At 44.3% G+C, this 26,934-nt stretch overlaps 1 protein-coding gene across 2 annotated transcripts in view; it reads left to right on the top strand.

The window, feature by feature from the left end:
* Window positions 1-26,934, top strand: part of TLE1 (TLE family member 1, transcriptional corepressor) — an 87,155-nt gene that overhangs the window by 15,368 nt on the left and 44,853 nt on the right. The window contains exons 5-6 of one of the 2 annotated variants that reach the window (XM_032427432.1): window positions 12,359-12,421; window positions 13,845-13,919. In XM_032427432.1, the coding sequence (XP_032283323.1) occupies window positions 12,359-12,421; window positions 13,845-13,919 (138 nt within the window). Of the gene's footprint in view, window positions 1-12,358; window positions 12,422-13,844; window positions 13,950-26,934 lie in introns of both variants that reach the window. The other variant, XM_032427431.1, reaches the window with a different exon arrangement.

Below are 26,934 nucleotides of genomic sequence, written 5' to 3'. Positions count from 1 at the left end.
AAACTTATATATGGTGCAACATTACCTTAAAAAAAGTAGCTCGGCCAAACCAGTGAAGGGGAGTATTAGTATAAAGTCAGGATGTTAACATTTATTCCATGGCTTAAATGATAATTAGGCTCTGGGTTCCCAGGAATATTTTGTATTTAAGGATTGAAATGCCTTAATAATGATTAAGCAGCATTAATTGGACATTTGAAAAAAAAAAAGATGTATTTCGTAGCAGCATGCAGTTTCTGGAACTGCTGCTATTTCCCTTGGTGTGTGTGCTAGCAGATGTAATAGAAATCGTGTGGCTGTCTTTTGGTGGGGGGTGGAGGTGTAAGTATGCATATATTTGCATGTACAAACGAGGAGATTTTGGCACATGCCCCTGCACTGCAGATGATTTCTCTGTATTCGTTAAAATTTCTACTTTGCATCACTGCTTGCAGACTGGAAAATTGTGTTCCAAACTTCAGCCGATGGCCTAAAACCTGAGTAAGCGTCGGTCTGGGGCTTAGAAGGTTATTTCCCCTTATTAATGTATTGTTTAACTGGTTCCTGGCTTGTGCCGCGGATTTGGAAACAGCCGAGTGGCCCAGAAGGAGGGAGGGGAGGGCCTTTTAGCCACATGTCTATTAGACAGATGGAGATGAAAACTGGTCTGAGGTCAGGCCATTTGCAGCGTTCTCGCAGCCTTCGATTTTCCTCTCATCCTCACCACAGATCATCTCAAATGATTCAGTAATGACCAAAAGTGCAACATTGACCTTTATTCCCTGGTGGATTACTGTGTTTCACAGTCCAAATGGCAGGAAGTCTCTTCTGTTCTTCCAGAAGGAGCTCAGCATTATGGAGCCAGCCCGGCCCAGTGGGAACCAGGGTAACAGAATATGGGGTTCAGTTTGGTTTCTGCTGCTCTGGGAAACGAGAATTGACATGTCCCAAACCCACATAATTAATGAAGGGGTATCTGGGATGCTTTCTAAAAACACACAGGAGCGCGTAAGTTGATTTGTCCACTTGTCAAAGAACTGGTGACTTACAGAAGCGGTAACTTCTGCGGGCCCGCGGCATATAACTCGTTCTCACATTCATGACCCTACCTGTTCCCCCGTCTATGTAATGTTTCCCCAGTACAGCTTGGACAGCACAGTAACCTCGTGACGCTGGATCACTTTCACATTATAAGTTGGCATGACTGGGTAAAAGGGGACTCCGGGCCTTTCTTTGACATGCTTTTAATTATATATATTTTTGGTCAATCCATGTAACCTTGAATAAATTACCTCTCATGCAGCACACTTTTTTTTTCTTTTGCCCCTGAAAGTAGCTTGATTGTTATCTTGAAGAATTGGTAATTATTTTTCTCTTGCTTTGATTTCTCTGTGGATTGTATTGTGATGCAATGATCAGGGTTTTTGTTTTGTTTCTGGGTTTTGGGGGTTTTTTTTAGTAATTTAATTTGTATTTAAAATGAGATTCCTTTTTGCCTCCGCCTGCTTGGCTGAGTAAATACTCTGTGAATCTTTAATACACCAGTGAAGTCTGTCATCGAGAATCCTTGTAGTTACCGTCTTCTAAATATTTAAAAGCTTTTGCAAAAGGAGTATGCGTTGAAAATTTTCGCCAGCAGCCCACATTTCATTTTAATCATGATCCTAGGTGCTTTCAAGAAAATAATTTTTTGAGGCACCTGGGTGGCTCAGTCGTTAAGCGTCTGCCTTTGGCTCAGGTCATGATCCCAGGGTCCTGGGGTCCAGTCCCGCATCGGGGAAGCCTGCTTCCCCCTCTCCCCCTGCTTGTGTTCCCTCTCTCGCTGTGTCTCTGTCAAATAAATAAAATCTTTAAAAAAAAAATAATAATAATTTTTCTTTTCTTGACTGTTGATTTCACTGTGCACAAGCTCTTTTTCTACCTCGGTGGTCGCAGCCTGTGATGCCCCATTCTCCTGCATCCCGGAGCTTGCGGGCTTCTTGGCACATGATGTGGATTGCAGAGAGAATCCCAGGTTCCACCTGGGAAGACCAGGAACCTTGTCTTCCTTCCCAAAGGACCACCTCTCCAGTAGCTCAGCCTGGGAGCAGTAAAGCCCTGGGGCGTGGGTGGGGGGGGGGGAACTTCCCGACGGAGACTGAGTTTGAGGCTCTGAAGGCTTTGCCTTGGGTTCTCACCATCACAAACATGTATCTAACTTGCGGTGACCATTCTGCCGCCATATGCCATGCAGCACTGATGGCATAGGCCTCCTGGTGGAGTAGCTCTTTTGCCTAAGAAGTTGCTTTGGAAGAAAAGTAGCACTGTCATGTATGTGTGTGGGTGATTCAGCTGTGGCATGCTTTTAAAATTAGGGAACCCTTGGGGCGCCTGGGTGGCTCAGTTGGGTAAACGTTCAACTCCTGGTTTTGGCTCAGGTCACGATCTCAGGGTTGTGAAATCGAACCCTGCGTCAGGCTCGGAGCTGGGCCTGGAGCCTGCTTCAGATTCTCCCTCTCCCTCGACCCCTCCCCCACCCCCTCGTGTGCACATGCACGTGTTCTCGCTTGCTCTCAAAAATGAAATGAAATGAAATAAGATAATAAAATAAAATAAGGGCACCCCTGGCTCATGGTCACCCCAGGCAGGAATTTCCTCTCCCACTATATGGATTGGCTATGGACCTGTTAGGGAAATACTCACACCCAACTGTTTATCCAGTGATCTCCCAACAAAATGCGGGGAGCGAGGCAATGGTTAATGTTAAAGCTAATGATAACTAGTTCTTTATGGGTAGTGTGCACTGCTTGTTTGCTGTGTCATGATGTAAGATGTGGAGATAGTCATTGTTGACGGTCAGATGTCAGCACCAACCGAAGACGGGTAACACAGGCCTAAGAGGTAGCTACAGTGAAAAGGAAATGTTGTAAATTTTATTGAGAGGAAAATAATGTTACACATTTTGAAAAGGAACAGTCTCATAAACCTGGTTTTCAGAGGTAACTGGATTTTTGCATATTCCCATGCAGTCTTTGTCTTTACGTGGGCATATTTTATTTTCCTGATTGTAATTTTAGCCTTTGTGCCAGGATGATGTAGTCTGCTTTTCCTCCCACTAATCCTGCTATTGTATGATATTATCTAATTTCTCATGAGCTCCCTAATGACTAAGACCTGTGAAGAGGGTGAAAGGTGTAGGCTTGCTCTGGGTGTGTTCCAGGAGAGGCTTGTTCTCTTTCCATTCCGAGAACAATAGGTGGTGACTTCATGGTTGTGCTCTGTGATTCACCCCACAGAGTGTCTTGAAAACCTTCTGTGGCGTAAGTAACAGTGCATTTTCCTTTAAGGCCACCAAAAGCTGGTTTTTTCCATCCTGGGACAAGTTGGTAGGATTTCATGTGAACAGCACTTGCTAAACTCCATAACAAGGGTTTCTGAATAATGGAAATGTGCTATTTGGGCCCTGAAACAGCTGCGATGCTTTTGTCAAGGATGCATCTTTACCAAAATGACAAATTAAAGCCCAAATGCTCTGCTTGGCAACAGTTGGGTCAAAACATTTAAGTCATTAATTAGAAGGAACTGAAGGGGGAAAATTTTACACAAATACACAGTGATGCAGACTCAACTTCATCTTGGAAAATGCAACTGAATTCTTAAAAAAAAAAAAAAAAAAGAGGGCAGCCCTCAAGTGGGGCCTGCCAAGCTTGTCATTTGCAAATAAATCAAAAGACCATCATTGCAGGACAGAGAACCAATGAATAGAGTTGCTTTGTCATTCTTTGATGGGCCCCACACTCAAGCCTGCTATTAAAAATGAATGCATTCAAGAGGCTCTGCATTAAGAACATAAACAATTAAGGGCACTTGAGTTGCTCTGCTGAGAGCTGCCGCGAAGATACGAGAGCTTTCTCCGGAGATGCAGGCCCCTGCAATCTGCCTCGTGAGGAGCCAGAGAATGGGAGCAATTAGTGTTGCTGTCTCCGCCCCGGCAGCCTTCAGCAGGGTTTTTGTTGTTGTTGTTGTTGTTTTTTCTCCCCCTTCTTCCTTTTAACCCCTCCCTGTTTTCAGAGAAGCCGCGAGTCTGAAAGATGAGCAGGGACAGGATGGAGTCTGCGCCCAGTTGGAAAGGGCTCAGGTTTAGAACACGGTAGGAGCTGCCAAATGAGGGGGAGGTAGGACATAAAAGTTATTATCTGCCAGTAATTGGTGACTTCTGTTCTGATTAATTGAGCCACTAAAGGGTTTCTGTCATCTGGTACTCTTTGTTTTGTTTTAATCATAGGGTTTAAGAAGGAGCTAGACTACATTGCCAGGGATGGAATCATTTAAATGAATATCGTTTGAGGTTTCCCACAGTAGGCAAATGTGTTCCTGCACCCCCCGGGCTCTGTTCCTGCCGTGGTCTTGTTTTATAAAAAATGGGCAGAGAAGGGCGCCATGGCTTGTGGCCAGGCTTTGGGGGAGAGGCAGGGCTGACCTCCCCGCCTGCTTGTTTCTGACCCCAGGCGGGTTTTGCTAACCTTTCAGGCCCTTCTCCCTGGGCACCTGTGCTGGTTGATGCGGCGTCCGAGGACCTGGTGTGCGAGCTCAGCAGTAGACGCTGCCGCTGTCTCGGCAGAGCCTGCGGTTCTCAAAGTGGGGTCCCCGGTTCAAGAGCTGCAGACCACCTGGGAACTTGTTAGAAATGCAGATGCTTGGGTTGCAGACCTCTTGACTCCGAAACTCTGGGAGTGGGGCCCAGCCATCTGTGTTTTAACAAGGCTTTCATGGGATCCCGCTGCACCCTTAAGTTTGAAAACCACTGACAACCTCATTAAACCATTAAAACCTCAGAGAGACGCCAAGCCCTTTTCATTTGGATTTCCCCAAAATGTGGTTAGTCCTTTATCGACATAACTATATTTTAAACAGAAAGCTACTCTGATGCATTAGAATTTTTTTTTTTAAATATTTTATTTATTTATTTGACAGAGAGACACAGTGAGAGAGTGAACACAAGCAGGGGGAGTGGGAGAGGGAGAAGCAGGCTTCCCGCTGAGCGGGGAGCCCGATGCGGGTCTCAATCCCAGGACCCCTGGATCATGACCTGAGCTGAAGGCAGACGCTTAACGACTGAGCCACCCAGGCGCCCCTGATGCATTAGAATTTAAGATAAAATTACCTTTTTGTGAATGTGCTGGTGAAGCAAGGCGCCATCATGGGAGACAGGCTGGTGAAAAGCCGACCTTCTGAAGAAAGTCTCTAGGCAGGGAACCTTTCCCCTCCTCTAAAGGGCAGGGGAGAGTATTGGGAGATTATTTACAGTGCTTTGCATAGATCATTTTAGGCATGCAGTTTTTATTCAGACATCCTGGATTTTTCTTAGGTATATCCGATGTCATCTTTAGGATCTAGAGATGTATTCTGTGGATGTGCTTTTGTGGATTTTGCTTTCCTGGGGTGCTGGATTGTCTGATGTTAGGGCTGATGCATGAATTCTCTCTGCCTGTGAAGGGGAGGATGAAAGTGCGGTCAGTTGGGTGGCTGCTCTTTATTTGTTGGCAATTTATAACCGAGGTCCATTATAAAACTCCTCCTCTGCCTTGCAAAGCACCTCTGCCATGTTACCGGCAGATGGGGGCCACTTCTTGGGGTACTGTTGTCGGCCGAGGGATGACATGCTCTTGACTCTGTGCTGCCATGGTCCTACTTGGGCTGTATTGCTCTGCAGACAAGGCTGAAGTTCATCAGCTTTGTTTCTGGCTTTGAGCTTGTCCCAATTTCCCAGTGCCACTTCCTCGAGAAAGGAGCAGGCAGAGGAAGTGGCTTCTAATCTTGCTTTATGATCCTGGGCAAATCATTTCCTTTCGGCATCGGTTTCTCCGAGTGTGGTAAGAGGATTGCCAGAGGGCTGAGCACCCAAAGGGTTTCAGGCTTTGCCAGCATTGTCATGACCCAGCGCCACCGTCAGTCACAGGCGTGGTGGGCCTGACTACCCTTTTCTCCCTTCCCTGTGCCATCATACATTTAAACAGTCAATCATGGGTGGTGTTCCCAAGGTCACTGGAGGGGGAAAAAAAAGTTACAGATAACCCTGCCACCCCAGCATAATCACTGTTTTTATTTTGGGTATCAAATTTCAGTGTTTGGCCACATGCGTATGTTTAAAAAAAAAAAAATAGGCACACTAACACCACATCTTTGTTCTTCCCCTCCTGCTCCATCTAGTAAATGGGTTAGCCATTTAAGCATCATTATCCATAGATACCACCTTAATGGTTACTGGCCATAGCCTTTGGGTTGATGTAGTCGTGTATTTAACCATTCTCCTAGTCTTAGACAACTGATTTCTCAGGAGGGCAAATGTTAAGTTTTTCAAAAGCTCTACAGATGGTTCTGATGTGTGAAGCTGCTGTTATATCTTTACCTGGCTTTTTCTCTTTTGCTTTGAAACGAGTGCTGCAGTGAACAGCTTCATGCATGGAATGCTTTTCATCGGAACTATTTCCTTAGGATACATTCTTAGCTGTGGGAAGCCTTACCGAAGGGTTTGAATAATTTCATGCTCTTGAAACACATTGCCCAGTTCTTTCCAAGACGACTGTACCAATTTACTCTGTCATCAGTAATGTATGATTGTTCCAGCTTCCCAGAGGACTCATCATTGTTGGATTTTATTAATTTTTTTCTTTTTTCTTTTCTTTTTTTTAAATAAACGAACTTAACTGGTGTGGAGTGACCCTCCTTACATACAGCAAAATTTGCATTTTATTTGGTTGTCGGTGAGGTTAAACTTTTTTTTTTTCTGTATTTCAGGCTGTCATTTCATAGACTCAGACTTCTAGTCAGAAGGGATTTAGAGAGGGGCGTCTGGGTGGCTCAGTCTGTTAAGCGTCTGCCTTCGGCTCAGGTTATGATCTCAGGGTCCTGGTATCGAGCCCCGCACCGGGATCCCTGCTGAGCGGGAAGCCTGTTTCTCCTTCTCCCACTCCCCCTGCTTGTGTTCCTGCTCTCGCTATCTCTCTCTCTGTCAAATAAATAAAATCTTAAAAAAAAAGGGATTTAGAGATTATTTATTTCCTTTTTTTGTATGCTTTGTTTTTCACGTTCTTGCCCGTTTATCTGTTGCCAGACACTTCTTACCAACACTCCACTGAGTTTTTCTCTTGGCTTCCCGCTTGGTTCAAGGAAACCAAAAGATCAGTTTGCCAGCCCTCAGCACAAGCAGCATTTTTTATGAGCCATCAATTTGCAATTTAATGGTGGTGGAGTTTCCCCTCCCTAAGCTGACTTTGGGCAAGGTGCCACTGGATTGCTTTGAGACCCATGGGCAATTACTCTTGAGCAGTCTTCGCCCTGTTTGAGCTTCAGACAGCACTCATTATATATTACTCTGCGTGTAATGGCGAAGTGGGCAGACGTGGGGGGGTGGGCTCTTCAGACTAGTAATTAGACAAGGTGTAAGGAGTATGAAAAGGTGGAGAGCCGAGCTCTTAGGAATCATAAAATCCTAAAACTTCAAGTTCACATGCCCGGAAGGACATGTGTTCTCTTTAGGAGCCCTGGAGAAAACGCCAGGATTTGGTTCCTCGCTGGCCTTGGAGGTATTTGACCATATTGAACTCAGTTAAAATATCCATGCACATGAATCTCATGCCTCCTAAGATAGGATTTCTTCCTATAAACAGTCTTATTCAGACGCTGTTGAGGAACAGCTTATCTGGTTGTATCTTGGTCACTGAGTTTAGGGTGTGTGGGGATTCCATCTTAGTTCCTCGAAGCATTCCTTTGAAAGTGTGTTGAATGTGTGCTGTCCTGCGGTCAGTGTTAGTGGGGCAGGTCTGGTGAGGAACTGTGTCCGCGTTCAGAAAGAGTCTTGCTGTCATGCTTCCCGTCTTGCGTGGAGAAGACTTTAATGCCAGAAGCTGTTAGGAAGCTGGCCGGAAGCTTTATGTAAACGTGATTTTATTTATTTTATTTTTTTAAGATTTTATTTATTTGTCAGAGAGAGAGTGCATGTGAGCACAAGCAGGGGGAGCGGCAGGCAGAGGGAGAAGAAGGCTCCCCATTGAGCAAGGAGCCTGATATGGGCGGGACTCGATCCCAGAACCCCGGGATCATGTCCTGATCGAAGGCAGACGCTTAACTGACTGAGCCACCCAGGAGTCCCTATGTAAATGTGATTTTAAACATACAGGCTTCCTTTGCTAAATGACAGTAGGATCATGAAGGGCCTAGAGAAGTGTTTGTGTTACGGGGCAGCTTCTAAGTGGATTTGAGGAAGGCCTTGAAGGGTCAGGGTAAGAGTCTAGCACTTTGTAATAGTGTAGCTGTAATTGACATAGTTGCTCCCTTGATTCTGACTAAGCGATTGGCAGAGACCTGGGGCCCAGCAGTTGAAGTGACTTCCCTGAGGACACCTAGTACTAATCTGCTGAGATGCAAACCCAAGTTTTTGGATTATCAGGGCCAGCCCTGTTATCATAAGCGAATCAATGAGGGGAGTTGGCATTGACAAGGCAAATAGCAGATTGTTCTGGGCAGGTAGTTTGGGTTCCTGCTTCCTGCTCCCCCAGTGTGTGGTGGCTATCCATGAAGTAAGGCTTGGTGCTGGGGCCTTTCCCCTGCTGGTTAAGTTTCTGGGCACGGAGTTGCTTTGGCAGATCTGGTTTGGGGAAAGCTCTTCAACGCCTTAATGTTGTTGCTTTACATGGTGTCCTAAATGCAGGCACAGGGAAAATTTATTTATAAGTGTCATGACTATTAGCAGGTACTGAATGTATCTTCAGCTTTGGGCAGGAGAATGATTTCTAGGTGGAAAATACGGTTTGCTTTGGGTTTTTTGCTCGTTTGTTTTTCCACTGGAGTTGTCCAGCCTTCCGAGCAGGTAGAAGGCAGTCTTAAAAGAGTCTGAGAACTTTCTTAATACCTGCTTAAGCCGGGTCAAATGTCCCATTTAACCTGCTTGCAAACTCTGTGGTCAGAAGCCCAGGTAGCAAACTGTTGCTTGTTAATTTGTGCTGAATTAAAGATCTTATCAGAATATCCTTGCACTGAAGCAAGAGATAATAATACTTAAGAATTATTGTCAGTTTTTATGCTGCCATCCACACTATTTTCAGGGCTGGGGAAAATGTTTATGAAACCCTCCTGGGATGGCGGTGATGTTTTCGAGCTCATAAGGCACTGTCTGGGAAACAAGTTGCATCCTCATGCTGCAGGAGGGTAGGTATACTGTCATTAGGGAGAATCAGGGCAGCTTGAAGAATTTCCGGGTAAACCAGAGGTGAGATCTGAATTTAGCTTTGTGGCCCCAAATCAGGGTCACTTGTTGGAGGCTAGTTTAGGATGAGGGCTTAGAGACCTGGCGGAGGGGGGGAGACAGCTGGGATAACAGCCTCCTATGTTGCTCTTATTTCCATTCTTTCTCCAGACCATTTATTGAGAATTCCCAGGACAGATGGTATGGCTTTTGATGTCTCTTCATCGGTCTGAGCTTTGATCTTTAACCTTCTTCTTCTGTTTCATTCTTACTCACTCTCACCTAATTTATATTGTCTATGCTTTAATCTGTACTTCTTTTATTTTGTTTTTAGGAACTTTGATATTATTAAAGGTTTATGAGTTCATTCCATTCAGGGTCTTAACTGTCCCCTGACAGTTAAGTTCAGTTCTACCTTGAAGCCATCCTATGTAATAACACATATCATTATTATTACTAATTAAAGAGATCATCTTTTCTTCTTAAACCAAAATAAATTCCATTAGCAGCACTAGGAAGAAAATTAAGAATGGCGTTTATGATTTTGGGGTGTTCTAACCCTGACCCGAAAGCCAGGAACATATGAAAAATATTCTTTAGCAAATGACCACATAAAAATTTAAAGTTACTCCTGGCAATAAATCCATAGTAAGCAAGGTTGAAAGACAAGTGGCAAGCTGGAAAAGCTATGGAAAGTGTTGATATTTGTCATATGGAAAGAACTACGACAAAAAGACAGTGATGAATAAATACCAAGGGAAAAATAAAGGAAGGGAAAATAGTGGACCAGTAAATATGTGGAAAGATGTTTAGTTAGCTTCAGGAAGAATCTAAGTAATGCAAATAAAAATGAGATCATTGTTTTAATCTATTAGGTGGATAGAGATTAAAAAAAAAGGTCAACAAAACCCCATATTGACATTGGGTAGGAGAGCAAGCCCCCTCATAGATGGGTGATACTGTAAATTGGTAACCTTCTCTGCTGGGCAGTTTATCAGCATGCATTACAGGGTAAAACATGTATACCCTTTGACCTAGCAGTTTCACTTCTAGCGATTCCTTTTAGAGATCTATGTAGAGGGCTATTCGACACAGAGTTTGTAATTGTGGAAAATTAGATGAAGCATAAATATCCACTGATACCAGGAGTGCTTAACCACCACTATGCTTATATAGTGGAATGATGTTCTTATTCACCTTTGTATTTATTGAGTGGGAGGGTATCCATAATACCGTTTTGGGTGGAAATAACACAGTATAGAAAAGCCATGTATATAATGGGACCCCTTGGTGTAGGAAATATATCTTTCTACTCTGGGCTTGTACACATGTATGCGTTGAGAGTGTGGAATGATCCTTTCCAGAATCACCAAAATCTTACTCGTGGTTATCCCTGGATGATAGACTTAAGTTTCTTTTGACTTTCTTTTATATTTCTGTGTATATATCTCGTTGTGTGCCTGTGTATGCTCAAAGTGAGCATATATCCTCTTTAAAAGTGGACCTTAAATGTGAATTTTGGAGAAGGGGAAAGTACAGAATGGTATTGGAATGTACGGTAGGTAGGGAGTAAGGAATAAGGACCTACAAGTCCACAAAGGGCATCCCTACTCCTATACGTGTACTTAAATAGACATTCCTGTTGCAAAGTAAGGGGAAGCCTGCCCATACTTTCGAGGAGAGCCGTGACCTTGAGTTAGCTTGAGTGTGTGGCTGTGATCGAATGAGCTGGGTGGGGCTGACACAGTTCTGTTTTCGCACCTGGTACAGCTGCACCTTTTTTGCATACATCTGTTGCCCCGCTGGGTAAAGCAAGGGCATGGTTTTGCTCTCTGTACCAGTCATTTCCCCCTTTCTTCCAAGGTGAGATCTGAAACCCTATCTCATTGGTGGTCAGGGAGAATTGAGTTGGTTTGGCCTAAATCCCATCCCTTAAAGCCAAAGGCCTTATTGCTCAGTTAACTAGGATTGTCTTGGAGGACGAAGGCAGCTCTTTTTAATGTACTTGATTATACAGTTTCTGAGTTTTCTACTTTATCTTACTTATTCTATTCTCTGTTTCTCAAGGGCATGGTCTGTACGCTTCATAATTTTCTTCTCCTCATGTTCCTTTTCATTGCCTAATTCAGTAATAGAGGTGGCATTAGTAAGCATTGACAGAAAATGATGAAATAAATAAGGTCAAGGCTAGGACTCTTCAGATGACTTTTTTTTTTTTTTTAAAGCAGAACTGGTTCTTCAGAGTTAGGAAAGCAGAGCTGCTTTGCATTGCAGGAGGAGATTGGAGGCCGGGTGGGCAGGTGGATTCTACCCTAGGCTGGAAGCAGAGCACTCTTTGTTGCCTCCCTTGGCCAGTTTGTCCCTTGCAGCAGAGGGAATGCTGTGGATTTGGAACTGAGCAGGGACCTCTCCTACTTTCTTTACAAAAGCCTGTGCCACAGACTCAGGACATAATTTGTGACCTTCTGCTGACCCATGGGACTCTCAGCAAGGTGCTTGCATTTGATGCCGCATTGAGGTGAAACTCGACAGATAACCCAGCACATCTCGATTTGACCCTCATGCTGGACATGGGTTCTGTTTCAGCAGTGTTTTCTTGGCCTGTTGAAATAGTGAGACTCAGTGAAGGCTACTAATGTTAAAGTCCCATTTGAGTTGTGTAAGAGTTGGGACAAGCAGAAAGGTGGTCCCGTGGGCTCCTTTCTTCTGCTCTCTCACTTTTGACCTTATCCTGAAGGCTAGACCGAGTTTGTTGGTGCCTCTGCCCCACCGCCTTCTGACACCAGTTGGAATGAACTTGCTATAACGACATAAAAATGCGGTAGTACACCATAACTGAAGAAGCATACGAGGGGGTTTGCACTCACCAGGTTAAAGGATCATATAGCCTTAAACCATGTAGATTTTCCGACTCAATTAAACTGCCCATTATCTTTCCTTTAAGTGGCCAATAAAGCGTGCGATTATGTCTTACTTTGCAGGTGGGATTAATATCTGCTGTTTATCTCAAGATAAATATTAGCAACATAGCTTGGGAAAGCAATTTTATGCCCTCAAGAGTGAGGTAGTGGAGGGCTAAAGTGTTGGGTATGATGTTTTATCTTTCTGAACTGATTATGAAGTATACTAAACATTTATATGGCTTTGTCTTTATAGACTGAAATTGCCAAGAGATTGAATACAATTTGTGCACAAGTCATCCCATTTCTGTCTCAGGAAGTAAGTAAAACTGTTCAGCTGTTAAAGTGCAATTATGTTGCTTCTCTGTTTGCAAATTAGCTAGTTTTAAGATGTTAATTTTATCACAAGGAACAAGTGTGAAGAACATCTGCTACAGCTGAAGTGAGTAAACCCCCTGCTATCCCATCTAACAGAGCTGAGGGCACACTGTAAACGTAGTGTCGATAGCTCAACCTCAAATTAATTTTTTTTTTTTTTCCCATGGAAGACTGCAAAATGATTCAACGTAAAGCTTTGCTTTTCTTTGAGGAGTAGTATAAGCTTGGGAAGCTACTGATGATTCAACTGTCCTTCTAGAGAGCTTTTCCTGTACTGTATTTTAAAAATGGTTCCATCAGGGTTGACTTGACCATGGAAGCAGGTGTTTCATTTGTCCCTGTACATCAAGTCAGGTCAGCGTGGGAAAAGCTCTTTTATATGAGTGATCTGTGAAATGGACTCAAAACCAATATAGTTTAGTTTTGCCTTCAAGTTTACTTTTGGATACAAGCTAGTAAATGATAAACTGTGTGTTCATTGTGTACAGGATGCATGTATCTTGAGACAGTGAAAAGCTTACTGGGACCCACAGCTAGAATACTGGGTGTCCGTTCCTGTTGGAATCTGCTGCTCCAGAGTGGATAGCAGGTCTCCTCTCTGCCTTTTCCAGTGTAACGTCTATTCATTGATACAGTTTAGATGTGTTGGCCTTTGGAATGGTGTTGTTAGACTTTAGTATTACTGGTTTCTGCTACAGTCTCATGCCTCCCAAAGCAAAGATGTGGCTTTGTTTTTATTTGTGAGTGGAGTTGGGAGACATGCAGAGTGTTCCCAGCCTGTGAACTAAGAGTTGGGTCGGGGCGGGGGGGGAATCCTTCCTTTTCCCCTCAGGAAGATAAAAAATCTTAAGGCTAAAGAAGGAGCGGAATCCCCAAAAACTACTGGCGGGTTAAGATTTGTTGACCAGAGAAGTAATCAAAGATCGAATGTTTAAATTTTAAGTATAGAAATGGGGGTTTTAAACTGGCTGTCAACTTTACCTGCTCAAACTTAACAGCGAACCCCTTTTGCAAACCTGGGTCATCTTCCAAATCCCCAATACCAGTGATTTTCTAAGGCTTCCGGTTACCAGTTTTGACGTCTTCTTTGACTTTTCTATCATTCCAACCCCAAAATTCCCATCAGAAGTTAAGTGGGAACTAGTGTTGGTTAGAAATAAGGGAAGCCCTGTCCTCTGTTTTCCTTTTCCTGCTGTACATGTGTTCTGTGAAATAATCCGGGCTTGAGAAACTTCCCATTTAAATCCATATTCTGCTTGAATCTGCATTGCATATGCTTTTATATTTTTGTTGTTGTTTTTGGAAGGTACAGTGAAATTCTTTGGCTGCCTTGCTAACACTTTTTCTTCTCCTTATTTTCAAAGCATCAACAACAGGTGGCCCAGGCTGTCGAGCGTGCCAAGCAGGTGACCATGGCAGAGTTGAATGCCATCATCGGGGTACGTGGCCTACCAGGTCTACCTCCTACAGTGTGTATAACCAGCTTTCATTTCTTATTAATTTGATGGCTTAATCTATCTGTATATATAATGTCCTGTAGGCTTAACGTTGGCCTGTCGGTAAGGGTGGGGGAGGAGGGCTCAGGTATGCGAGGTGTGTAGGGGAAGACAGATGAGCATAAGGAAGGTGATAGAAACATTTTTAGGAGGGGAAGAAAAATAGATCTACTATTCAGTGGGAAAATAGATACAGTTCATACCCTGACACTTAAACCACCCTTGCTCTCTTAGTCAAGTAAAAAGCTCCAGGTTAGAGTTTTAAATACTTTCCTTACTTCGGGCTTATTATAACTTTGGATCACAGGGAGGTCAAGACATGTCTCAGCATGATCCTTTCCTTTAGCCATCTTTGCTTTTGCCTTTTGCTTTCTGGGGTGTTAGACCCAAGAGAGAACTGTTTGCTCTTTCTCTTCCTTGTGCCTCTTGCATGAATTTTTAAGTGGCACCCCAATGGAAAGAGCGCTCTCTTGCCGTTGAAGAAGTGATAATTATCTGCCCCAGTGCTCTCTAGCCTTTCACCAGGTTTCTGCTCTCCTGCCTTGAGTTCAGTTAGTGCTCCACTCCGACGACTGGTTGTCAATCACAGGTCATTTGCTCTGCATTAATGAGCCCAGTGTTCCATCCCGTCCCCCACCCGTTCCCCCCACCACATCCCCCTGAGTTCGCCCTCGCCACTGCAGGCCCGGGGACCCCGGGACCGTTCTCATGTTTTCTGCCCTTCCAGACTAAGCCAAAGAAGTAGCTGAAACAAGGGACCATCCTTTCTGATTTTATTCATATGTGAGTGCCTTGAGCGGATTCAAATCACTCATTTATCAATTTATGTTAATTGCTTGTGAGAAGATGCCCTGCTGGTCTTTATAGTTCCCTCAGACACTTTGTAATGATAATTAGACATGCTGCTGTATGGATTAAGAGTGCCATAGTCCAATGACGGCCACAGACAATGGAACCAGTTAATCCATCAGGGTTTAAAATTACATCCCAACTGGAGATGGAGAAAAAACATAAGAGCCGAGGAGGATTAAAGAATGAGCCTCAGCTTGAAAACTCTCCTTTCATCAGTTTCTCAATTGCCGATCTGCAGTCGGGTTGCCTGTGGTAAGCTATTGGCAGTCAATTAGGTGAAATAAAGTGGGAGGGTGACCTTCATTTCCTTTTAATAGCTTTTTCCTCCCTGAAATGGGGAGCTTCAGTGGATTTTCAGCTTAAATTTTATTCAAGCTGCTTTATTACACTTGACAGCTTAGCTCTGCATAAACAATTCTCCCCTCCTCCTCTTCCCCCCAGACCCAGGCTCTGCCTTTCTCCCCCCTCCACCCTTAGATCACATTTTTGACTGTTACTTAGTGGGCTCTCTAATCACATTCAACAAAAAACACAATTACATCTGCATTTGTCGGCTGCTTTCTGTACCCTTTTCTTGTGTAATGAATTGCTTTATTTCAGAGATCAAATCAAATATTCACTGGTACTTTTGCATGTACCGTGTTTGATTAGCAAAGACTAATAGCAAATTGTACTTGTAGCTCAAGCAGAGAAATTTTTTAACCCAAATGAATGAGGATGGAAAAGCCTGTTTTGATTAAAGAGAAACATATGCAAAGCAGTTTTCAAGTACCCAGTTACACTTTGTGGAACATGTTTGTTTTCTGATAGTCTCTAGATTTTTACATATCCTTTCTCGATGGTGAACCTCGTGCCCGTAAATTCTCCAAGGCCCTGTCCAGTCCCACACATTAGAAAGGAGGAAATTGTATTAACCAGATGTTTATAGGTAAGACTCCTTTTGAACTGAATCAGAAGATGAAAATGGCAGGTCGCTTGAGAAGGGCAGATGAATCGCTAATTTTATGAATGGCTTTCATCCAGGAAACATGTTGTTGAGATTATAAAGGCAGATTAGCTCTGATAGCTAGCAACAATAACCCAAATCAGGGAATTGGGCCCCGAGCACAAGACTTAACGCCAATTGCATGTCTTCAGCCTACTAGCATGTGCGGTTTTCCTAATTGTAAATTTTTGGCTCAGTCTATTAATTTATGTCAGAAGGCTCTTTGAAAGTTTGTAGTGATCAATAATTATCCTGCACCGTAAGTTTCATGCTCTGGCATATGCTTGATTTTTGCTCGAAAGGAATTGTGCGCGTCCTGGAAAATTGAAGTAGCATAAAATTGAGTTGACAATTCAGTGGACCTTTGCACCCCTTCATTGAACATGCAGTGTGTCAACCTGTCTCCCCAGAGGGGAGGAGGCTCCGGCAGGCTGTCTGTTCCTACAGGCAGCAGCTGTGCAGAGTAAATGCAGCCCCCACTTGATAGCCGCTGTCAGTATCACTCAGGGACCGGCTCAGGACGGAGAACAATAGGAGAGGCCACGCTCTTCGTCTGCATCGACTTTCAGGCTAAGAAAAGAAATAGTAATTTAACGGTTTAGACATCTATTACAAGTGTGAAAGATCATGAAAGAGTAGTCTTTAAAATGCAAAGGAGCCGAAACATTCTCCTTCCCTTTAAGGTACAGTCAAGGGCTTATTGCTTGCTTGGCAGGGCTAAAGACGTTTCTCTTTAGCAGACCTGGAAAACGTGAAATCTTCTCAAGGACGCCAACGCTGCTAAGGTGGGCTCAGCTTGTGTCCTGGGACTGTGGATTGGTCTTAGAGGAGGAAGAGAGAGTTTCTCTTTTTTTCCGTCTGTGTTGAGTGAACTAATGATGCCCATTTCTCACCAGCATGGGAAACTTAGTTCTCCTACCTGACAGAAAATACTGAATTTTAAACCTTTTGCATTCCAGATACCACCTGCCTTCAACTTACATAGATTACTGGTATTTCAGAAAGATACGCTTCTTAGATACTTGATATTTGGAGAAACTGTTGAAATAGTTACTTTTCATGGGGTACTTCTTTTAAAACAGTTGTGATGGATAGCAGATTTGATAATTGGCAGAATAATAACTGCAACCCTACTTTTTGAATTTTGCTTTTTATTAACTTTTTTGCTATTAAATGTGTTATGTTCTTGTAGCAATACAAAGAGTAATAATGCAGAAATCTTAATAGGTATAGGGTTTATTTGGTGTGACACACAGCTCACTTGTGCTTTAGAAAACAGGTTTGTGTGGGAAGGGAACTTACTGGAGACCTTAATTTTTTATTTTTTTTAATTTATTCCTTCCATCAGTACCGCCTCCGTGATGTAAGCAGAATTCCTCAAAGATTTTTTTTTCCCCAATTTGGAATTCTATTAAAAATGCTCAAAACAAAATAGATGACAACACTTTGTGGAATGGTCGATATCTTCCTGAAGGCAGGGAAAACGATTGAAGGACTCTTCGAGATCACTTTCCTCTGTATTATTTGAGGGAGCTGGAACTAAGAACTTTCTTCTACTTGCTATGATAATAATTGATTTTAGTTGAGATTGGGCTTCCAGATAATTAGTGTTATGTTTTAGTGGGTTTATATCACATGTAGTTAATACAGATCATATAGCTATAGATACGTATGTATTTGTACACACAGGCTTTTTTTTTTTTTTTTTTTTTAGAATTGAGGTATAATTTCCATGTTGTGAATTGCACCAATCTTAAATATATAGGATGATCGCTTTGGCATGAGCGCACACCCTGTAACCCACACTACTTTTGGGGTGCCGATTCTCTCCTTCACCCCAGGAAGTTCCCTTGTACTTTTTCTCAGCCAGTGTTTCTCCACCCCCAAAGAAAGATGGTTGCTTTTTGCTTAAAAAGTAAAATATGATTGGCTGAGTGTAATTTAAAAAGAAAAATTGCATAATTGGATGTCCACTTGCATCCGAGTACTGGCTGCCCAGCTTCATGGTGCTTTGTGCTCATCTTTCTTTTTCTTTTTTTTTAATAAAGATTTTATTTATTTGTTTGACAGAGACACAGCGAGAGAGGGAACACAAGCAGGGGGAGTGGGAGAGGGAGAAGCAGGCCTCCTGCCTAGCAGGGAGCCCGATGCGGGGCTGGATCCCAGGACCCTGGGGTCATGACCTGAGCCGAAGGCAGACGCTTAACAATTGAGCCACCCAGGCGCCCCATGTGCTCGTCTTTCTAAGAGCGTTTGCCTTGTGTTTTACCTTGCACAAAGGTAAAGCATGGGTCTAGGGTCAGATGGACTTGAGTAGGACACTTGGTAGCTTTGCGACCCCATACAATCAGTTAACCTCCTTGAGTGTCCCCATCTGCAGATGGATAATGCCATCTACCCTGCATGGCTTTTGTGGGGATAGGACCTTGGCTGGCAGCCTTTACCCAGCATGGTCCTGACTCCTTGAACTGTGGTTCTGTCTACCTTGTTTCTCTAAGTGCCTGAGGCAGATCTGTGGGTCCAGTTGGCCAAGTCTCGTGTGAGGGGTGGTGGCTCCGAGCAGCGGGTCACTTCCCCTTTAGTCTTTTCTAGTGGTTACGTGGATGTCAGTGTTTGAGATTAGACCCATCCAGATGCTCTGCTCCTGCCACTCAGTTGTCATGCACGAATGGCTTTTACTTAGGATGTAGCAGTGAAGAAGCCTTGGCTATTTAACTTGATCAACAGACGTAAGGTTCAAAACAGAGGGGGGAAAGTTAAGTTTTGGGAGCAGATGGAGAGAAAATTGAGAAGCAGAAGTGAGGATAAGACATCGTTGGCGTCCTTAGTTAGGAGAAAGGGGAACAAGGCCTTTGCTGGCCCTGAGGGGCTGCACAGATCATTGTGATGGAATTGGAAGAAGAGAGAGAAGAGATGGCCAGATGACCAGTAGGGATTGTCCTTCCCATACCACAGAGTGCCTGATTTTTGACAGCTGTCCCAGTGCTGACTGTTGGATGTAAGAAAATTTGAGCAGTTGCTCATAGCAATATGCCTGTGAACATCAGGAACTCAAAACATTTGGGTTAGTGTCGGCCACCTTGTTTTTCCGTTCTCACTTGGTCGGACCGAGTCTGACTTAATTTCCTGTGAACAGAACTTCTGTCAAGGCCTTTGGGCCTCCAGTTATTGGTCAGATGTTTATATCCCTGCTTCATAGGTGAACTTAAAATTCTGTATACTTTAAAACAACTTAGTATAAAATAAAAGAGGTCTCGGGGCTTTTGTGGTGTCTATCTGTGTTTGTGTAGGGGATGGCTGTGAGTACAAACTCCTGATTTGTCTGTAGGAGGAGGCTTCCTGTCCTTAAGAGATTGAGTTGTAGACCTAAAGGCTCCCCATTGTTGCATGAGATGATTGGTTTAAAGATTAGCAAAATGTTGGATTATTTTTCTCCTCAGGCTGTAGCTGTCAGGTATCTATTGGATTGTAGTGTGTGAAGTTTAAGAGGATGAGGTTAGCCTCTTATTCTTATGAGTATGCAGTTAATCCCTGGAAAGCCCATCAATAACCCAGCTGTAAGTTTCTTTATAAAACAAATTCGCCCTTGGAGAATAATGCCTTGCCTGCTACCAAGAGCAGAAAATGACAGGGCTACAACTAGCATCCATATTCTGGCTCTACTAACTTATATTTAGTGATCTACCCTCCTCCTAAATTCCAGTAGTCCAGCCCTTCTATTAATTTTCCAAGGAGAAGGAGCAATATTGCAAAGTCTGGTGTATATCCTCCTTCTCCTTGGGTTCAAGTTAAATTTTTTACTGAGAGTACAGGTAGGTATCTCTGCAGGGCTTGGCTTCAATGTCTGGGTTCTTCTGAATAGTCAGCGTGGTTTTTTAGTTGCTAGAAAACTTGTTGAGGCATTGTTCACTTTTTAATTTCCCCGCATATATTCATATGATTTGTACTTCATTCCTTGGAAGGAGACATTATCCTATTTTGTCTCTTTTCAGAGTAGAAAGTAGAGCACCCCATTTTAAGAGTTAGACCTATGCATTTTTTTAAATTGATGCATAATTTACATACCATAAAATTCGCCCTCCCAAAGCATATGAATCAGGGGGTTTTGGTATATTCACAAACTTGTGCAACCATCACCACACATTCTAGAACATTTTTATCACTCCAAAAAGAAACCCCATATCCATTAGCAGTCACCCCCCTTGCCTCCCAGTGCCCCCCAGTCCCTGCAACCACTGATCTTTCTGTCTCTGTGGGTTTGCCTGTTCATTTTGTATAAAAGGAATTTTGTGTAAAGGGAATCCGCTAACGTGGCCTTTTGTGGTGAGGTTCTTTCACTTCGCATAGAGTTCTCAAGGTTTATTCATGTAGCATGTACTTCAGTCCTTATTGATGAATAATATTGCATTGTATTAATACACCACCTTTATTAATCCAGTCACCGGCTGATGGACATTGAGGTTGTTTCCAAACCTTTTGGCTGTTTATGAATAATGCTGCAGTGAATGTTGTGTATATGTGGTGTGGACCTGTTTTCTTTTCTCTCGACTGAACCTACGAGTGTCCTTGCAGGGTCGTGTGATAACTCTGTTTAACACTTTGAGCAGCTGCTAGACTGTTTTCCAAAGTAATGGATGAGAATTCCACTTTCTCAGCATCTTCTCCAGCACCTGTTATCGTCCATCTTTTTGAGCCTAGCCATTCCAGTGGGTATGATGTTCGTGGTTTAGATTTGCAGGTTTCCCTGCCGGCTAATGATGTTGAGCATCTTTTCATCAAAACCTTCCTTGGCTTTAGAAGTGGATCTACCTAAATCAACATGGCTTTTTAAAACTTCATCTGATTCAGGCCTTTCAGTCCAGCGCGCTCTGATCATTGTCACCGCTGTCACTGTCATCCGGGGCAGGCGAGACGAGCAAGGACGTCAGTGATGACACAGGAGGAGTTGGCCTTTGTGGATTTGCTACAATGCAGAAAGAGTAAAGATGAGTTCAGGTCTTTTTTTAGAGTTATAGGCCTTCATCCTGGTGCCTGCCTCCATACAGGCCATCAGTTTTGTCTCTGGGTGTCATTTTCTGTATGCTCCTGCATGGAGATGGGGCCTTTCAGTGGATTGTTGTTGTTGTTGTTGTTTGTTTGTTTTTTTAAACTATGTTCAAGTGGCTTGAGAATTCTTGGCCCCAGTAAGCAGTTTCTGCCTGTTTATCACCCTTGCCACTCTTCACGAGAGAGGCCATTCACATAATGGGAGCTTTTCAGATAACTCCTATAGTAGTGTCCTTGACGTTTCTGCTCCCACATGGCTCTTCCGCACTTTCCCGGCTTGTTTACTGTAGCATGCCAATTTTCTCCTTCTGCAGTCTCCCCAGGTAAGAGCGGAGTGTTTTAAAGAACAGGGAAATAGCAGAAATCGAGGAAGAGTGATTTGGAGAGAACTGGGAACAAATGCTACTTTTCACATTTTTTCCCCCTTTAGAAGTGTTTAAATACCAAATGCTATAAATGTCACTTACTGGCATGCTTTTAAAGGCATGAGGGATGCTATTTTGGGGGCATGGTTTCAGTTCTGGTTGGGTTCAGTTTGTGATCTGTGTGACATGGTTTTCCCTAAGGTTATAGAGCAGGGTAGATTTCTGAAATTCAAGTTGATTCTGTGGTCGGTGATAAAGAGCTTAGCATCTGGTGAGGTTAAGGGGGGTGTTGGCCTTCGTTTTCCTTCTGGGTGTCCGTTCCCATTGTATAGGCAGCTCGGTGGCGATAAAGCACGTGCTACAGCTGTTTTAGAAACACAACTGTGGAAACCACGACGCCGTTACGTTAAAGCTCTGAATGTAAACAGCAAAGTCAATTTCATTATAGTAACATAATTGACCCAGGCTGCACTAGGTAAAACACGAATTAAAATTCTGAATGCGGCGCTGTTGTTTGACATGGATGAGGTGACTTTAGTCGTGGGTTTTCATTATCATTAACTCAGGGTTTGGTGTTTGTTTTCCTTGTCTCACTCCCAGCCTGTCCACACTGTTTGGGTAAGAGCGAGTGCATGTCTCTCCTCTGTCAACAGCGAAACCTTTCTGCGACCGCCTTGGAGGCGCAAAACACCGATACGTGGACGTTTCCAGTGTAGCTTTTTAAAGTCGTTTGACGAAATGTGAGCTTTTTGTTGTTGTTTGTTTTATTTTAAAATTGTCAGTGGAGTCCACTCTGGGAAGCAGATGCTTGTCTTTTGAGTTGTGACAAGGTACTTGATGGCGATGAAGGGACAGTGAACAATTGAGTGTTGGAAAGCATTTTTAGTTTTTAAGCAACAGTTTGTCAGGTTGCTTGCTGTATAAGAACATGAATTCTGATGTAATGGGACAGAATCCCAGCTGAGATCTCGGCTAAAAACATTCAGCCTCAGCACTATTGACATTTGGGGCTTGTTAATTCTCTGTGACGGGGGACTGTCTTATGCATTGTAGGATGTTTAATAGCATCCATACATAGTCCCTCCCCCCATCCTCCCAGGTGTGACAACCATAAATGTCTCTAGACATTGCCAGATGTCCCCAGGGTGGGGAAAGGGGGTGGGGGTGTGAAAATTGCTGTTTGAGAACCACTGGTCATCTGAGAAACCACCTGCATTGCTAAAAACCACCATTGCTCATGAAAAATGCCTTTTCCTATAGCTTTACAAACTATTTTACCTGTGAGTCCTGTGCAATATAAATCTGCAAGCATTCACTTTAAAAAAGTCTACTAATTAGTGAAAGGTAGTGAGGAGGTAGAAGGTTGGGATTTTCCCACCCTCGCTGTCCCGTTGAGAAACATCTGAGTTTCCCCATTGATCTGCGCAGGTTTGGGTCTGTGGAGGACCATTGCGTGCCGATTCCCCAGTTGGTAGAGCCATTGGATTTTTTTGAGGTTTTGCTGGCTGTATAGCAATGTCAGTACCTCTTCTGTTCCAAAATACATTTTTAAAGTAGCATTCATTTTTTTTTCCCCCTTTTGGGGAAGGTGCCAGGCCCCGGATTGTCTCAGGTAAGCCTTGTTGAGAGAAAATGTCCTTCCAGACACACGTGGGACAGGTGGGCTGTCTGTGTGGAGTTGTTTACTCTCGTGGATACAGGCCCTCTATTCATTCCCGTGTGTGTGTGTGTGTGTATCTCAGATACGACACTATTTGTTAAGCATCTTCTTCTGAGAGCAGCCATATAAGTGGTCACTATTTGGGCTTGATTCTTCTTTATGTGCTTCCTTGGAAGAGAGCCGGAGTTAAAGAGATCATCCTTTTTCAGATGTAGGGGCGCGGAGTATTGGGAAGTGGGGATTAGAGAGGTGGGACTCATGAGGCACGAATCTAAGAACAAATTTCCATCTGTTACCTCCGTTAGGGCTGCATGGTAAAGGTGGAGTTTCTCAGCATGTGTGGTATTCTACACCCTCAGGAGCCTCCCCTTACCTGGGAAGGGAAAGACAGTGGGGTCTTCGCTGGAGAAGGAGGGCGCCCTCTCCCTTCCCCATGCTTGGGAACGCTCAGGCTAACTCCTTGTGAACATGGCTGGGCGGCTGGGGTCACAGGAGAAAGGCTGTTCTAGGAAATAAAAGGTTTGCTCTCCTCGTTCTGGCTGTGAGCCCCGCGGCAAGCCAGTCTCTGCTCTGTGAAATGGGATCCACGATGCCCACCCTTCCTGCCTTGGGAGTGTTCTGAGCTGAGGTCGGGCAGTGGCCGGGGGGTATGTAGGCACGCTGCCTGTCAGGATGAGAAGTAGAGCGTGAGGCTGCAGTATCCGTGTTCCTGGGTCTACAGCATCTTCAGTACTTGTGATCCATGCTCTCAGTGCTTACTACTCTTTCCAGTTTGGTAGGATTTTGCTTTAAAAAAAAAAAAAAAAGCCTGGGGCACTTGGGTGGCTCAGTTGGTTAAGCGTCCGACTCTTGATTTTGGCTCAGGTCATGATCTCAGGGTCGTGAGATCGAACCCTGAGTGGGGCTCCGTGCTGGGCGTGGAGCCTGCTTAAGATTTTCCCTCCCTCTCCCTCTGCCCCCCACCCCATGTTCTCTCTCAAAAAAATAAAATATAGCAATAAAAATAAAAAGAAGAAGCAGGAGCAGCTTTCAAAAGGGCCGAGCAAGGGATGGAGAAACTTGGTTGCCTCTAATAACGGATAGTGAGCTTTCTTCAAGGATCCTGGGAAACCAGAGCTGGGTAGAGGTGGGAGTTTCCCAGGGCCAGTTACGGCTGTTGGACGTCCCTGTTTTTGTTTTTATTTTTTTTTTCAAGATTTTATTTATTTGACAGAGAGCGGGAGAGAGAGCGAGAGAGAGCACAGGCATGGGGAGCAGCAGAGGGAGAGGGAGAAGCAGGCTCCCCACTGAGCAGGGAGCCCAACTCGGGGCTTGATCCCAGGACCCTAGGATCATGACCTGAGCCAAAGGCAGACGCTTAACAACTGAGCCACCCAGGCACCCCCAGACATCCCTGTTGATAGTTCTTAGCCTAACTGTGGGGTTTAATCACGTGGGTCTACTTCGCAGCTGTGGCGAAGCCCTTTTATTATATAAGCTAGTTTCTCTTTTCAGTAATATATCGTAGAACGCTTTCTAGTTCATCTTTCTAAAAACCAACTTGGATTTGGCAGAAAAGCTCTACTTTCCTTCTCGTGTATCCAGGCATTTGCCTGAGTATGCCTTTGCCGTGACATAAAATCACACCCCTGGAAAAGTCCCTTGGTGACTCTGTTCTGGACTTTTGGGAGAGCGGGGTGTGCAGGGAGGGGTGAAAGGGTGGTGTCCCCCACCCAGTAGTTAAATCCCTTCCCCTCTGCTTGGCTTCTCTCATCTTGTAATCCGTGCCGTGCTTAATTACCCCGTTGCACTTGCTTGTGTATGCATCATTGCATTTCCCCCCCAGAAGCCGGACATAGCTCTTATTCTCTAAGTAATGATAGCAATTGCTGGTAGGGCAGACCTGTTCCTCATCCTTCTCCGAGCACATTTCTTATGGCAGGTGTCTAGTTCCTAATTAAGTGCTAATGAGCATGCCTAGTGGACCATGATGCCACTCCTGGCCTCTCCAGTTTTATTTCTTGCTCTTGCCAAGCTCTTAAAAGGTGACAGAGCAAGAATCAGTGTCTTTGGGATGACAGGAAGGTGATTTTAGGTGTAAAGAAATTGTTATTATGATCTCAGATGGTGAATGAGGAATTTATAAATACTTGCCAAGAATACTATTAATGCTGGCCTCTCTGACCTCTTTCTCCCCCTTTCCACTTTTCCTCTGCTTAGCCCTGTGCTCCCCCCTTAGAAAGAAGGGGAAGGGGAATTTCAAGAGAAGGTTGGCTCCTGAAGATTTTTTTTAGAAGATGCTAGGAGTGGTTGAAAATTTACTGTAAACTGACTCTAGACACAGATTTCTGGCTTTAAGATGCTATTTTCTCTCTTGAGGGCGGGAAGCATGTTTAGGATTCAATTAAAGATCAGTGGTCTGGGTAGAAATTACTGAAGATCTGGCGTGAAGATTTAATATATTCAGTACACGCGAGGGGGTAATAAATAAACGAGTAATTGAGTCCCAGGGAAGTGAGCACAAATCAGAATCTTAAGAATTTTCTAACATTACACCTTAGAAATTGAGCTTTAATCGTTTTTACTGTCTCATCAAAAACGAGTTTTATGTTGGACAGCTGAAATGTGGCCAGATTTATGGCTCAGGGGCCATTTCTTGGATACTTTTTCATTTACTACAACATGCTCTTCAATATAATATATGAAAGCAACGGTACTTTTTAGTGTGAACAGATTTCTAACTTCTGGAATAGGTTAAGGGATAGAGGCAAAGGCATTTGGGAGTGGGGATGTGGGTCACTGTGGGGAGAGTCCCACACTGGGGGTTCCTTGTCACGGCCTCTCTGGGTCTCAGTGTTTCCCTCTGTGACATGGAAGAGATGGGTTTGGGGTGTGGGGCTCAGGAGAAGAGAAGCGATAAACACAGTCTCAGGCTACGGTTTCTTCCAGCTGTCACAGCATGGCCCCCAGGGCCTCCCTCTGTGTGTGGTGGGACGGTGACCCGAGTGCAGCCATGAGGGTCATTTCTACGTGAAACCCCCCCCCCCCCCCCCCCGGTGGGAGAACCTTGGCAGATTCCTTAATGCCCTGCGCCTTGGTTCCTTCTGTGAAACGGGAGTGTCCGTGCTTCCTCCTAGGTCTGTGAGGCCTCAGTGAAATAAGGACACGGGTACCTGTGAGGGGAAGGGGCTTGCCTAAGAGACGCTAGATCTTCCTTCAGCCTTCCGTTAATTTAAGGTAGTATTTTGGTTACGCCGCATCATACCATCGTGGTAAGTTAGCACAAGAATATTGGGGAAACAGAGTCAACTCGTAACTGGTGACTAGTGGAGAAGAGTAGAGTTACTGGTTTGTAGGGTGCACATCTGTGCCTCCCCGGCTTTAACCTTCCTGAAATCAGGAAGAGTCTCGCATCTGGGGACATACTGGACTTCATCCCCGGAGGTGCTTAGAGATGGATCCAACACGGGAGTGCTAGCCTGGCTGGCTGCTCATCAGTAGCCATACTCTGCGGGCATGACTCATGCCAGAAAGAGGAAGTGTAGATAGATCTCGAATTATATTTTGGGGAGATGGGGAAAGATAACTGTATAGATGGAAGCTTTTGATGAACTGAAAATGCTAATCACATTTTTTCCCCTTTCTTCCCTTTGTCTCTTTGTTCCTGTCATGTGTTTGTTGAACCTCCTGTTGTGTTTCCTCCATTGTGGGTACTTCTCCCCCTGGATGTTGTTGCTACTTCCACCCTCATCCTCTGCTCCTTCCACTCTCACCTCCTCCCCTTCCTCTCATCGCTTCTTCCTCCCCTTCCTCTCTCATCTCCTCCCCTTCTTCCTCTCCTTCCACTCTCACCTCTTTCTCTCCCTCTTCCCCATCCTCTCATCTCTTCCTCCTCTCCCCACCCCACCTCCTCTTCCCCATCCTCTCATCTCTTCCGCCTCTCTCCACCCCCACTTCCTCTTCCCCATCCTCTCATCTCTTCCTTCACTTCCCACCCCCACCTCCTCTTCCCCTTTCCGCTCATCTCTTCCTCCTCTCCCCACCCCCACCTCCTCTTCCCCATCCTCTCAT

The sequence above is a fragment of the Phoca vitulina genome, unplaced genomic scaffold (genome assembly GCF_004348235.1).
Source record: "Phoca vitulina isolate PV1807 unplaced genomic scaffold, GSC_HSeal_1.0 scaffold37, whole genome shotgun sequence".
Taxonomy (NCBI): domain Eukaryota; kingdom Metazoa; phylum Chordata; class Mammalia; order Carnivora; family Phocidae; genus Phoca; species Phoca vitulina.
The sequence above is the reverse complement of the archived record's forward strand: the minus strand, read 5'-3'. Positions and strand labels throughout refer to the sequence as shown.